Source organism: Saccopteryx bilineata, chromosome 4 (assembly GCF_036850765.1).
Source record: "Saccopteryx bilineata isolate mSacBil1 chromosome 4, mSacBil1_pri_phased_curated, whole genome shotgun sequence".
Lineage (NCBI taxonomy): Eukaryota > Metazoa > Chordata > Mammalia > Chiroptera > Emballonuridae > Saccopteryx > Saccopteryx bilineata.
In genome coordinates this window covers 276456217-276469557 of record NC_089493.1, presented here as the reverse complement: position 1 = coordinate 276469557, position 13341 = coordinate 276456217, and the positions used below count along the sequence as shown (strand labels likewise).

The following is a 13341-nucleotide window of genomic DNA, read 5'->3' as shown; positions in this document are numbered from 1 at the left end:
AAAAAAAAAAAAAAAAAGGATAAAAAAAAAAAAAAGAAAAAGAAAAAAGTGGATGACTGTACAGTGTGTCCGTAAAGTCATGGTGCACTTTTGACCAGTCACAGGAAAGCAACAAAAGACGATAGAAATGTGAAATCTGCACCATTTTAAAAGGAAAACCCTCCCAGTTCCTGTAGATGATGTGGCAGCATGTGCGCATGCGCAGATGATGACGTAATACCGTGTATACAGCGGAGCAGCCCATGGCCATGCCAGTCAAGATGTGGACGGTACAGAGGAAAGTTCAGTGTGTTTTGTGGCTCGCTAAATTCAAATCCGTGACCAAAGTGCAACGTGAATATCGGCGCGTTTATAACAAAGCGCCACCACATAGGAATAACATTACTCGGTGGGATAAGCAGTTGAAGGAAACCAGCAGTTTGGTGGAGAAACCCCATTCTGGTAGGCCATCAGTCAGTGACGAGTCTGAAGAGGCTATACAGGATAGCTACCTAAGGAGCCCTAAAAAATCTGTGCATGAGCCCACATCAAACTGCACTGAATAGGTATGAAACTGGGAGAGTTTTCCTTTTATTTCGTGCAGATTTCACATTTCTATCGTCTTTTGTTGCCTTCCTGTGACTGGTCAAAAGTGCACCATGACTTTACGGACACACTCTATTTAATCAAGCTACTCCAATATAAAATAATAAAAACAGTTCTTATTTTACAGTTCAAATCCTCCTATAAGTTTTTTCCCTTCAAAAATGAAAAACTTCTTCTTTTACAGCTAGGGAAAATAGAGCAAAATCAAATTAGGCAAGAATGTTCAGTGCACTATCACAGGAGGATTCCTAAATCCTTAACTATTTTTGGTATATAATTAAGTTTCAGGGGAAAAAATCTGAATAGACACACGTCCTAATTTAAAATGAAGCTTGTATTTACCATCCAGTCCTTCTGAGTAATGGTCTTGCAGACAGCAATAGTAAAGTGAATTGCAAATACATAAAGTCTTAGCTAAGCTTTTTGATCAAAGCTTATTTTGAGTGCTCTTCATGTTGGTCACACAGATTACTATAAAGTAGGTGCTTCTTGTATGTAATCCAGTTTGCGTTTATCACCTGACTTTATAAGGAGTTGAATTCCCGGAGAATAGGACCATAGTTTTCCATATTTACAAGAAGTAAACATCTCCCAGTTGAAAAATATTGTTGAACTATGAACGTATGTCATAAAAATGTAAGGAATGAAAAAAAAAGTAAGGAATGACCATGATCCAAACAATTATTTAGTGTCACCTGTAGGTTCCATGGTCTATGACATAAAGCTGCCTTTTCAAAGATTTACAAACCTAAGTCCTGGCCCTGAAATAACAGGAAAGAACAAAATCCTGTTGTACTCGCCTAACCAGGCGGTGGCGCAGTGGATAGAGCGTCGGACTGGGATGCAGAGAACCCTGGGCGAGGGCTCATCTTGTTTGAGCAAAAGCTCACCAGCTTGGACCCAAGGTCACTGGCTCGAGCAAGGGGTTACTCGGTCTGCTGAAGGCCTATGGTCAAGGCACATATGAGAAAGCAATCAATGGACAACTACGGTGTTGCAACACACAACGAAAAACTAATGATTGATGCTTCTCATCTATCTGTCTGTCCCTGTCTACCCCTCTCTCTAACTCTCTCTGTCTCTGTAAAAAAAAACACCAAAAAACAAAAAAAATCCTGTTGCACTCAAAAGATATGGATAGACAAAAAACTCAACTGTTAGCAGAATTAACTTCCCATACAGAAAATTTCACCACACCTTGTTTATTAATTTCTAATATACACCACCCCTTGCTACCCAGTCCACTTTGAAAGATGCCTGGAAAATCAAACACATATACGTATTTCTGAACTTCCATTGAAAAAAACAAAGATTAAAAAACAAGAAGCCACAGCATAAAATTCCTTGAAACTACACAAATTCTGAACCTATAGCAATCTAGATGTTTGGAATTAACATCGATCTCTGCAGTATGTCACCTAAGCACAAGCACTGTGATACTAGTATTAATACAGACATCCTAAGGAAACAGTACTGACAGAATTGTAAACTGCTACAGAGAATGTGAGGAAATGATGTAACCAACCCAACACCAAAATAATTTTCTCCCAGTGGTGGTGGTAGCTGTAGGCTGTCTTGTTCTCTCTGGCTCACCCAGAATCTCCCAGAACCAACCCTGTTAAGAGAGCTGAAGTAGAGATGAAGGCTTAGGGCTGTGGCATAGAGCCAAACTGTGGCCTGCTTGAGAAGTACATCTATAACTTTAGTCTCACAACTGTGCCAGGAAAGCACAAACCGCACTTGAAATAATAACCTTGAAATTCTTTGAAAATGTTCTGAACTTTTAGACTTCTCCTTAAATCACACTGACTTCTTCCAACAATGAAGGTACATAGCAAGCCTGTACTTCATTGGATCTATTCAGATGAGGCTTCAGGATGCAATGACAATCAAAGCTCCACAGATTACCTTAAACAAATATTTGTATAACCAGTATCTTCTTAGAAACAATATTTAATCAGATAACAATACAACTTAAATAATAATCTCACATGTAAAGTTTGTTAGGGGTAAATCAGGTCTAACTGTGTATATACAAAAAAGTCTCCCTTTTAGTAATTAAACTACAAAATCACCAGTTCTTTGTCTTAAAAGAGATGCAGTATCACTGGCAGTGTTTTCTTTCCTTCTTCTTTTTAGCTAATATTTAATAAATTATTTCCCAAAGGTCAATTTCTACTTTCAAAAAACATCTCAGTCATAGAGTGAGAAATATTTCATCTAAAAATGCACTTCTCTTCTAATCCTCCCTAACGGCAGTCCCGATACTAGGCTATGCCACAGTGACAGAACATGGGCCTGGGAACCCACTGATTACTTACTTGTTAATAAAAGGTTCAATGAGTTTTGATCTGGAAGACACATGAATTTTTGGAGGACTAAGAAAAGAACCTAATAAAGAAAAGAAGCAGAGTATTATATGCAGTCAAGCGGACAAAGCTTGAAAGTTCAGGCAAAAATATATTTAAGTCAACAGTTTGGGTCAGCAAGAGGAAAAGGTACTCAAATGGGCCAAAACCGTAACACAGGTACAAAGTCAGTGGTTCCTCCCTGTGTACTCTCCATCTGCTCCACCCCAACTTCCTCTGACTCCAACCCCTCCCACTTCTAACTGGGTGAGTAGATCCCAGGGAAGTAGTAGACAGATAAAATTCACTCTAGACCACTGTTTTTGACAGAAACATGTACAGTGAATACCTAGGTAGTTTGTCATGGAGATGAAACACAGTCCTGTGATATAAGCATCATAGCCTGCCTCGTGGAGCTGTTCGGAAGCTGTGTCATAACTTGGAAAACCTTCTGCACTTTCTAAAGAGAAAAAAAAACAGTTTTCCCAAGACATCACAAATCATGAAGACTGGTAAGTGTATATATTGCCCAACCAAATCCAAACTGTATTTAGTATGTGCTATAGAAATAACTTTTTTTTTCTTTTTTTTAAATGAGAGGACAGGAGATAGTGAGACAGACTCCCGCATGCAGGGATCCACCCAGCAACCCCTATCTGGGTCTGATGCTGAATCAACCCAGTTACTCCCAGTGCCTGAGGCTGATGCACTCAGACCAACCAAGCTATTCTCAGCCTTCAAGGCCAACCTTCAAGCCAATTGAGCCCCTGGCTGCAGAAGAGGGAAAAAAGGGGGAGAGGGAGTAGGGAAAGAAGCAGATGGTCACTTCTCTTGTGTGCCCTGACCGGGAATCAAACCTGGGTCATCCATATGCCAGGCCAATGCTCTATCCACTGCACCAACCGGCCAGGGCCAAAATATCTTAAATAAGCATTAAAAAAGCTATTTCTTTTTAATTTTTCAGTTACAGTTTACAGTGACATTATTTTATATTAGTTTCAGATGTACATGACAGCAATTAATGATCATATATTTTACAAAGTGTTCCCCCTGATATTTCCAGTACCACCTGGCACCATACATAGCTGTTACAATATTACTGACTATTCCTTATGCTGTATTTTACATTCCCAAGACTATTTTGTACTACCAACTTGTACTTCTTCATCCCCTCACCTTTTTCTCCCAGTCCCCCATGCCCCACCCCTCTGGCAACCATCGGTCTGTTCTGTATCTGTGAGTCTGTTTCTGTTTTATTTGTTCATTTCTATTATTCTTTAGATTCCACATATTAAGTGAAAATCATATAGTACTTGTCTTTCTCTGACGTATTTACCTAGCATAACACCCCCAGGTCCATCCATTCTCTCACAAATGATAAAATTTCATTGTTGTTTTTGTTTTTTTTAATTTCACTGTTTTCTTATGGCTGCATAATATTCTATCACATTTTGGTACCATAGCTTTTTTATCCACTAGTTTACTGGTGGGCACATGGGCTGCTTTATTTTAAATAATATCAGCAATGTATTATTTAAATATTTACTTAATAATTAATTAAATATAAAGTGTGTACTTTTGAATTAGTATTTTGGGTTTCTTTGGGTATCTTTTCCTACAAGTAAAATCACTGGGTTATAAGGCAATTCCATTTTTAATTTTTTGAGGACCCTCCACACTATTTTCTATTGTGACTATACCAATCTGCATTCCTACCAACAGTGCATAAGGGTTCCCTTTTCTCCACATCCTTGCCAAAACGTGTTTATTTCATGACAGCCATTCTTTTTGTTGTTGCTTTTAACTTATTGATTTTAGAGAGAGAGGAAGGGGGAGAGACAGACAAACAGGCAGGCAGGAACACTGATCTGTTCGTCATGCTTGTGCCCTGACCGGGGTTCGAATCATCAACTTTTGAACCTTGGGACAATGCTCTAACCCAGTGGTCCCCAACCTTTTTTGGGCCACAGACCGGTTTAATATCAGAAAATATTTTCACGGACCGGCCTTTAGGGTGGGACGGATAAATGTATCACGTGACCGAGACAAGCGTCAAGAGTTGAGTCTTAGATGGATGTAACAGAGGGAATCTGGTCATTTTTTAAAAATAAAACATCGTTCAGACTTAAATATAAATAAAACGGAAATAATGTAAGTTATCTATTCTTTCTCTACGGACCGGTACCAGTCTGCAGGCCCGGGGGTTAGGGATCACTGCTCTAACCAACTGAGCTATATCCAGCTAAGCTCATTGTGTTTTCATTTTTATTTCTCTGATGACTAGTGACATTGAGCATCATTTCAAACGTATACTGGCCATCTGTATGTCTTCTTTGGAGAAATGTCTATTCAGATCCTTTGCCCTTTTTTTTTTTTTTTTGTATTTTTCTGAAACTGGAAACGGGGAGAGACAGACAGACTCCCGCATGCGCCCGACCGGGATCCACCAGGCACGCCCACCAGGGGCGACACTCTGCCCACCAGGGGGCGATGCTCTGCCCCTCCAGGGCGTCGCTCTGCCATGACCAGAGCCACTCTAGCGCCTGGGGCAGAGGCCAAGGAGCCATCCCCAGTACCCAGGCCATCTCTGCTCCAATGAAGCCTTGGCTGCAGGAGGGGAAGAGAGAGACAGAGAGGAAGGAGGGGGGGTGGAGAAGCAAATGGGTGCTTCTTCTACGTGCCCTGGCCGGGAATCGAACCCGGGTCTCCCGCACGCCAGGCCGACGCTCCACCGCTGAGCCAATCGGCCAGGGCCCTTTGCCCATTTTTTTAATTGGATTGTTGTTGTTTTTAAGTGTGAGTGTGTGTGTGTATTTTTCTGAAGTTGGAAACAGGGAGGCAGTCAGACAGGCTCCCGCATGCGCCTGACAGGGATCCACCTGGCATGCCCACCAGGGGGTGATGCTCTGCCCATCTGGAGCATCGCTCTGTTGCATCCAGAGCCATCCTAGCGCCTGAGGCAGAGGCCATAGAGCCATCCTCAGCGCCCAGGCCAACTCTGCTCCAATGGAGCCCTGGCTACGGGAGGGGAAGAGAGAGACAGAGAGGAAAGAGAGTGGGAGGGGTGGAGAAGCAGATGGGCGCTCCTGTATGCCCTGGCCAGGAATCGAACCCAGAACTCCTGCACGCCAGGCCGACGCTCTACCACTGAGCCAACCAGCCAGGGCCTGGATTGTTTTTTAGTGTTGAGTTATATGAGTTTTTTATAAACTTTGGATATTATCCCTTTATCATGTGTATCATTGGCAAATATGTTCTCCCACTCAGTGGGTGGTCATTTTGTTTTGTTGATGGTTTCCTTTGCTGTGAAAAAACTTTCTAGTTTGATATAGTACTACTTCTTTATTTTTTCTTTTGTTTCCTTGTCTGAGGAGATATATCAGAAAAAATGCTGCAAAGAGAAATGTCTGAGATTTTACTGCCTATGTTTTCTTCTAGGAGTTTTATGGTTTTGAGTTACAGATAACTGTAGCATCAGGACACAACAGGAATTTCAGAGTAATGATTAGCATGGACTCTGGAGTCTTCCTGTGTTTAAGTTTGAGTCTCTGCTCGCCACTTTTTTGCTATATGATCTTAGGCAGGTCACTTTACTACTAGTCTTCCATTCTGGTAAATGAAGATGATAATCAAACCTCTCCCTTTTTTTGGTGAAGATCAAAAAAGCTAATATAACTAAAGCTCTTACTTAGTGCTTGGTACAAGGTAAATGCTTACTAATTATTATCTATCAATACCCCAGGTAATCCTCCCCAAAACAAGACTAAAATCAATGTTGAAAGTTCAATTCAGTATTGTCCTCTACCATGTTGCCAAGCTTATAGATTTAAAGATGAAAGCACAACTAATTCCAAAAACACATCAGAACTTTCTGAGCAGCACTTGGGGCCACTTCATAGAAGAGACCATTCTATAACATGATTCTTTTGTCACATGGAGATACCAAGATGCTGAGAAGATAACATCTGAGAAGAAAAACCTACCTGCTTTAGAGTAAATTCTCTATGATACCAGAATATCATATGGAAATAATATAATAAAACTGTAACTCATATAATTATTTCCTAGAACCACTCTGGAAATGAGTATCAAACAGGCTGCAACAGAATCAAAGCGTAAAGGAAATTATCAATGAAAAGGCTACAACTAGTCCTAGCCAGTTAGCTCAGTTGGTTAGAGCATAGTCCGGAAAGATCAAGGTTGCAGGTTCAATGATCCCAGGTCAGGGCACATATGGGAAGCAACAAATGAATGTACAACTAAGTGGAACAACAAATGAATGCTTCTCTTTTTCTTTTTCTCTTTCTTCCCCCTACTCTGTCTCTTTAAAATCAATCAATCTATAAAAAATACTTTTAATAACAGCTACAACTATTTTTAGTTACACAACAAAAATTCTTCAACCTCTTAAGTATTAAATATCAAGACTTCAGGCTTCAAAAAATATAATTAATAGCCAACTAAATAATAGACTCTATGATTTCCGTTATACTATTATAGAAAACGTTAGGGTTTCTCCCCCCTTGCCTTCCCTTTTCCTTAATTCCTCTTTTGGACTATTACCCAGAAAAGGAAGCAAATAACTGTATTCTTCGTTACTTTACTACCTGACATTGTCAATTTCTGCACCCTTAGTCCTATTATCTATGTCTTCAGAATTTTGCAGACTACCATTAATAGAAGGCTAATTACGGTATAAGCAGCACAATTAGGCAAACAGGAACCAAGGAAGTAATACCTGGAAGGTTCACCAAATACCTGGGTAGGGGCCATGGCCAGGCATAACAAAACATCTCTTCCCTGAGAAACATCCCTCCCTACTTCTAATTTCCTTCACTGTTGCTATTCCATGCAAAAGCCACCTCTGAAGGAGGAAGAGGTGGAAAGGACTTCTCCTTTCTCATCTTTAAACTTTGGGCTTTTCTGAGACAAAATATGTATTTGCATTCTAGCCCTGAATTAATCACCAACTCTCTGTCTCCGCTTAAAACAATGCACCACAGAAAGGACACATTAAGTTTTGGGAGAATTTCAAGCATTAGGAAATAAAAGTCCTGAAAATTTAATTGCTCAACTTCTCAAAGAACAGGCAACCCAATTCCATGCACATAGAATAGATGTAGGATTAGAAGACCACTTTTATTCAGAAAACACTAATTCGACTCGGGGCATAGCTAGTTAACTTAGCCAAAATCTGTAAATGTGCAATGTAGTTTCTAGAGTAGTTTCACCTTTCTTTTACAATATACATCAATATAATTATCACAAAAACTTGGTTATTTTCATTTTACATTCTTACCAACTTTAGAAGGGTTGAAAGGTGTTTCTTTTAACCGCTTTTCCAATTCTGCAAGGGATGTGTTGTTAATGATATCCTGCAAATCAGTAAGCGGAGAATTACAAGCCTTCATCATCTCTGTGCAACATATACTATGAGACACTGCCCCCTTGTGGTCTTTAAAGATACATAGGAGTCATCATTTATTCAATGTGAAAAAAGTGGAAATTTAATTTTCACCATATGAAAGGTTTAGCCATATGAAAGATATGTACAGATGTGCTAAATATCTACAGACGTTGGGCAAGAAAGCTATACTTGTTTTGACACTGTGCTGACATTCAGTGCACTCAGCTGTATAAAGCCACTTGACAAAGTACCAAATTACTATACCTTTATCTGAATTTTCTTGATTAGAAAATATATAAAATAATGGTCCTGGCCGGTTGGCTCAGTGGTAGAGTGTCAGCCCAGCATGTAGACATCCCAGGTTCGATTCCTGATCAGGGCACACAGAAGAATCATTCATCTGCCTCTCCACCACTCCCCCTCTCGCCTTTCTTTCTCTTCCTCCCTCTCCCTTTCTCTCTCTTCTCCTCCTGCAGCCATGGCTCAATTGGAGCAAATTGGCCCCAAGTGCTGAGGATTGGCTCCATAGCCTCGCCTCAAGTGCTAAGAAGAGCTTGGTTACTGAGCAACAGAGCAACAGCTCAGATGGGCAGAGCATCGCCCTGTGGTGGCTTGCTGGGTGGATCTCAGTCAGAGTGCATGCAGAGTCTGTCTGCCTCCCCTCCTCAAAAGAAAGGAAAGAAAAGAAAAAAAAAGAGAAAAGAGGAAAGGAGAGGGAAAAGAAAAATATATAAAATAAGAACAATAAAGGAAGAATTGTGTGCATGTGTAACCTATTCAAAAACACATTTTATATATATATATATATATATTTTTTTTTTTTTTTTTTTTTTTTTGCATTTTTCTGAAGCTGGAAACGGGGAGAGACAGTCAGACAGACTCCCGCATGCGCCTGACCGGGATCCACCCAGCACGCCCACCAGGGGGCGATGCTCTGCCCATCCGGGGCATCGCTATGTCGCGACCAGAGCCACTCTAACGCCTGAGGCAGAGGCCACAGAGCCATGCCCAGCGCCTGGGCCATCTTTGCTCCAATGGAGCCTTGGCTGCAGGAGGGGAAGAGAGAGACAGAGAAGAAGGAGAGGGGGAGGGGTGGAGAAGCAGATGGGCGCTTCTCCTGTGTGCCCTGGCCGGGAATCGAACCCGGGACTTCTGCACGCCAGGCTGACGCTCTACCACTTAGCCAACCGGCCAGGGCCCACATTATATATTTTAATGTTAAAAACATATACAAAAAAAAAAAGAGAAAAAAATACAAAGACAACTGCTAGTCACATTTTGATATATTTATTTCTAGTCTTTTTCTAATTTTCTTTTTGTTCTTTTTTTTGTGGGGGATAGATTTTTTTTTTTCTTTTTCCTGAAGCTAGAAACGGGGAGAGACAGTAAGACAGACTCCCGCATGCACCCGACCAGGATCCACCTGGCACGCCCACCAGGGGGCGATGCTCTGCCTCTCTGGGGCGTCGCTCTGTTGTGACCAGAGCCACTCTAGCGCCTGGGGCAGAGGCCAAGGAGCCATCCCCAGCGCCCAGGCCATCTTTGCTCCAATGGAGCCTCAACTACGAGAGGGGAAGAGAGAGACAGAGAGGAAGGAGGGATGGAGAAGCAGATGGGTGCTTACCCTGTGTGTCCTGGCCGGGAATCGAACCCGGGACCCCTGCACGCCAGGCCGACGCTCTACCACTGAGCCAACCGGCCAGGGCAGGGGGGGGGGATAGATTTTAAAATCACATTTAAATAGACCATAATTCTAAAGCTTTTAGTAGCAATTCTAAAAATTTCAAATATAGCTTTATCACAGATAATTCAAAATTTTTAAATACCTTAAAAGGCTGTGTGCTGGCCATCAATTTAGTATCCAAGAGTCTGAAAACAAAAGAAGTTTTTATAAGGTAAACAAAATGTGTATTTTGAACAAAATGTATTTTACTCAAATGAATAGCCCATTATCTTAAAAGTGGACAGGGGAATTAAGCACATTAGCCACTGTGAGCCTGGTGCTGACATCACTGATAGGTTAGTCTGGGAACTTGGTCCTCTCAATCAGGGACTTCATGAAGAGGCTGTGGGAGAGTCCACTCTGCCATACACAGAGCACAAGTTCTGGATTTGCTTGTTCCCTGCAAGGGTATGGGCTACAGCAATCTCAAGGGGAAGTCAAGTAACTTCGTATCTTTTTACATGGTTTAAATACTGCTGCAGGTCTAACAATGCCAAGTCATTACCATCTACCACTACTACCCAGGTTTGTACACTATAAAGTCTTGAAGGGTCGAAATATGGATTTGGTAGGTTCATCCTACTATAATTATTTCTTACTACTCCGTCTCAGAGACTGGAACACAAAAAAGAGACAGACACTAATATGAAAATTGTTTCTTTTTACATAAATGTGAACACTTAGATAATAGTACAGAAATACTGTGGCTATAAGACAACTGCTCCACTGCCATGCCTGTCCCTCTTCAAACAGATCCTCAAATACAGAGGTTTGCTCCATAGGCTCCACATGGCTAATATGTATTAAACACAGGACATGTGACCTATCAGAACACGCAATATTAACTGTGAAAACCACTAACTGGTAAAGGCACTGACTTAAAGTTGAAGCAAAAATCTCTCGCTAGACAATTGTTGACTGACTACAGAATACTCTCAACTGGATATTTCAACAATATCCAACTATATATTCAACTATACCCAACTATATATTCAATTATATCTACATATACTCAACTATAGCTAATATTCAACTGAATATTCTCAACTGGACACTTCACTGTGACCAATACATACAACATACAGCAGTGATTCTCAATTCTTTACACTTGGGGACCAATGAAAATAAGATAATTATTTCAGAGACCACTAAGACAGAACACCCTGAGCATAAGCAAATTTGACTAACATCATTGGGTCTACAATCTTCATACAACTGCAAGGTGGTTAACTCTTCTGCAGACTGAAACAATATTCTGGCAGACTGGTCTGCAGATCAGCAGTTGAAAAACACTGACATACAGGAAAGACAGCAGCCAATTCAAAAAAACTTCACTAGTTCTTCAGATATTAAGACATGGGAAGAGAAAAAAGGAGCTGCTATTTTCACTCTCAGTTCAAATTCTGACGTTAATGGAATAACAAAAAAGCCAATCATCAATTATAAAGCAGAAACTTGGAGCTTTTAAACCATTTGCCAGCTTTTATGAACTGCATTGTAATTGTAATCTAATGGTTTCAATAAATTACTATATACCTAGTTGAATTATGTATACCATAATAACTATTTTAAATGAAAGACAAATCCTGAAAGGAAGCTTACCTGGGGAAAACACATATTGTCATCTCCTTAAATTCATCTAAGTCCTAAAAAACAAGAAAATGACTTGTTACAATTTCACGAATACACTCAGAGTATTAAAAACAGACATAAATATTTCCAGTTCCACAGGCCTCTTCACAAACTGGTATACCTCACATAGGACCTTTAAAACTAAACTGCCAGACTCAATTCTAGTTAATAACTTTTTAAAAATCTTCACAACTTCCTCACAGATTGGGAATCATATGACCTGATATAAAACCTCTACATAACCAAAACAGGTGAATTTAAGTATTTTATGGCTTAACTTGGAGGGAAAAAAAGTTTTTTATTCAGTGAGAGAAGGACAGGTAGAGAGACAGATCCTGCATGCATCCTGACCGGGATCCACCTGGCAAGCCCAATAGGGGGAGATGCTCTGCCCATCTGGGCTTGCTCCATTGCTCAGCAACCAAGCTCTTCTGAGCACCTGAGGTGGAGGTCATGGAGCCATCCTGAGCACCTGAGGTGGAGGTCATGGAGCCATCCTCAGCACCCAGGGCCAACTCGCTCCAATAGAGCCTTGGCCGCAGGAAGGAAAGAGAAAGCAAGAGAAAGGAGTGAGAGGGGGAGGGGTAGAGAAGCAGATCGGTGCTTCTCCTGTATGCCCTGACCAGGAATCGAACCTGGGACATCCACACTCCAGGCCGACACTCTACCACTGAACCAACTGGCCAGGGCTAAAGGCTTTTATTATATGTAGAAAACTTTCAGTAACAACTCTATCACACAAATTCATCATCGTAGTAGGCCTAGGAAAATTATTTAAATAAATAGTTTATACAGGAAATGGATATTGTAAACTAGGTTAACCTTTTATTGGGAACACCTATGAAATGTTAGTTAAAAATGACCACTGAAACACATTTTCCAATATATACATGATTCCTGTTTTAACTACTCAGAAAATTGCTAAAGTGGCACCACTAGCAAGAAATTAAACAATTCATCTTCCAAGTTTATTTTGATCAGAAAATCTAAAGCTGAAATGAGATTGCTCTAATTTTAAATTAACTCATTTGCATACATAATTGCCATGCTAGACTGACAGTCATACTCATGACCCTTTGTAACTACACTTCTCTTCAGTTATTATTCATGTTTCATGGGAAATTGCCATTTCCAATTAGCTCTTCAAGCCTATAAATATAGACTGCATCTAACTAGTTTGTAAAATTTACCAGCTTTTCAATGGCTATTATTAAGTTAATGGACAATACATGAACAAGTGGTTTCAATGCTAACTCAAACAAAAATACAATGAGAACTGTTTGTAATCTTTCAATACTATTACAAAGCTTCACAAGAAAGAAAGCATTAGAATGATGGCTACTTCCAGGGCCAACAATAGCCAAGTTCTGTGCAAGTACCATGAATATTCTTAAGAAAGACTTTCTGTTAAAATTCTTTAGGATACTTTTAAATGCATATTTTGGTACCAGTGTATGTACAAGTTCTACCATTTTACATAGGTTTTCTTATTTATATCATTGCTTCCAAAGGTAGATGGAAGAAACCATTTTCTCCCTCTGACAATGAGAGAACGCAAAGAAGCTAAGTAATTTATTTACTCAGGTTACCTTAGTAATAAAGCAAAGGATAAAACCACTTATCCTAATCTACCTCCCACTCTTGCA

The 13341-nt window shown here is 40.3% G+C and overlaps 1 protein-coding gene across 2 annotated transcripts in view; it reads right to left on the bottom strand.

The window, feature by feature from the left end:
* The window catches only part of PARN (poly(A)-specific ribonuclease), a 165349-nt gene that overhangs the window by 120261 nt on the left and 31747 nt on the right, over positions 1–13341 (bottom strand). For both annotated transcript variants that reach the window (XR_010731167.1, XM_066274802.1), the window contains exons 14-18: positions 11666–11709; positions 10167–10209; positions 8233–8308; positions 3283–3393; positions 2907–2976 (exon numbers count right to left, since the gene is read on the bottom strand). Coding sequence is in view for 1 of the 2 variants with exons in the window: in XM_066274802.1 (XP_066130899.1) it covers positions 2907–2976; positions 3283–3393; positions 8233–8308; positions 10167–10209; positions 11666–11709 (344 nt within the window). In the remaining variant the exon portion in view is untranslated. The remainder of the gene's footprint in view (positions 1–2906; positions 2977–3282; positions 3394–8232; positions 8309–10166; positions 10210–11665; positions 11710–13341) is intronic.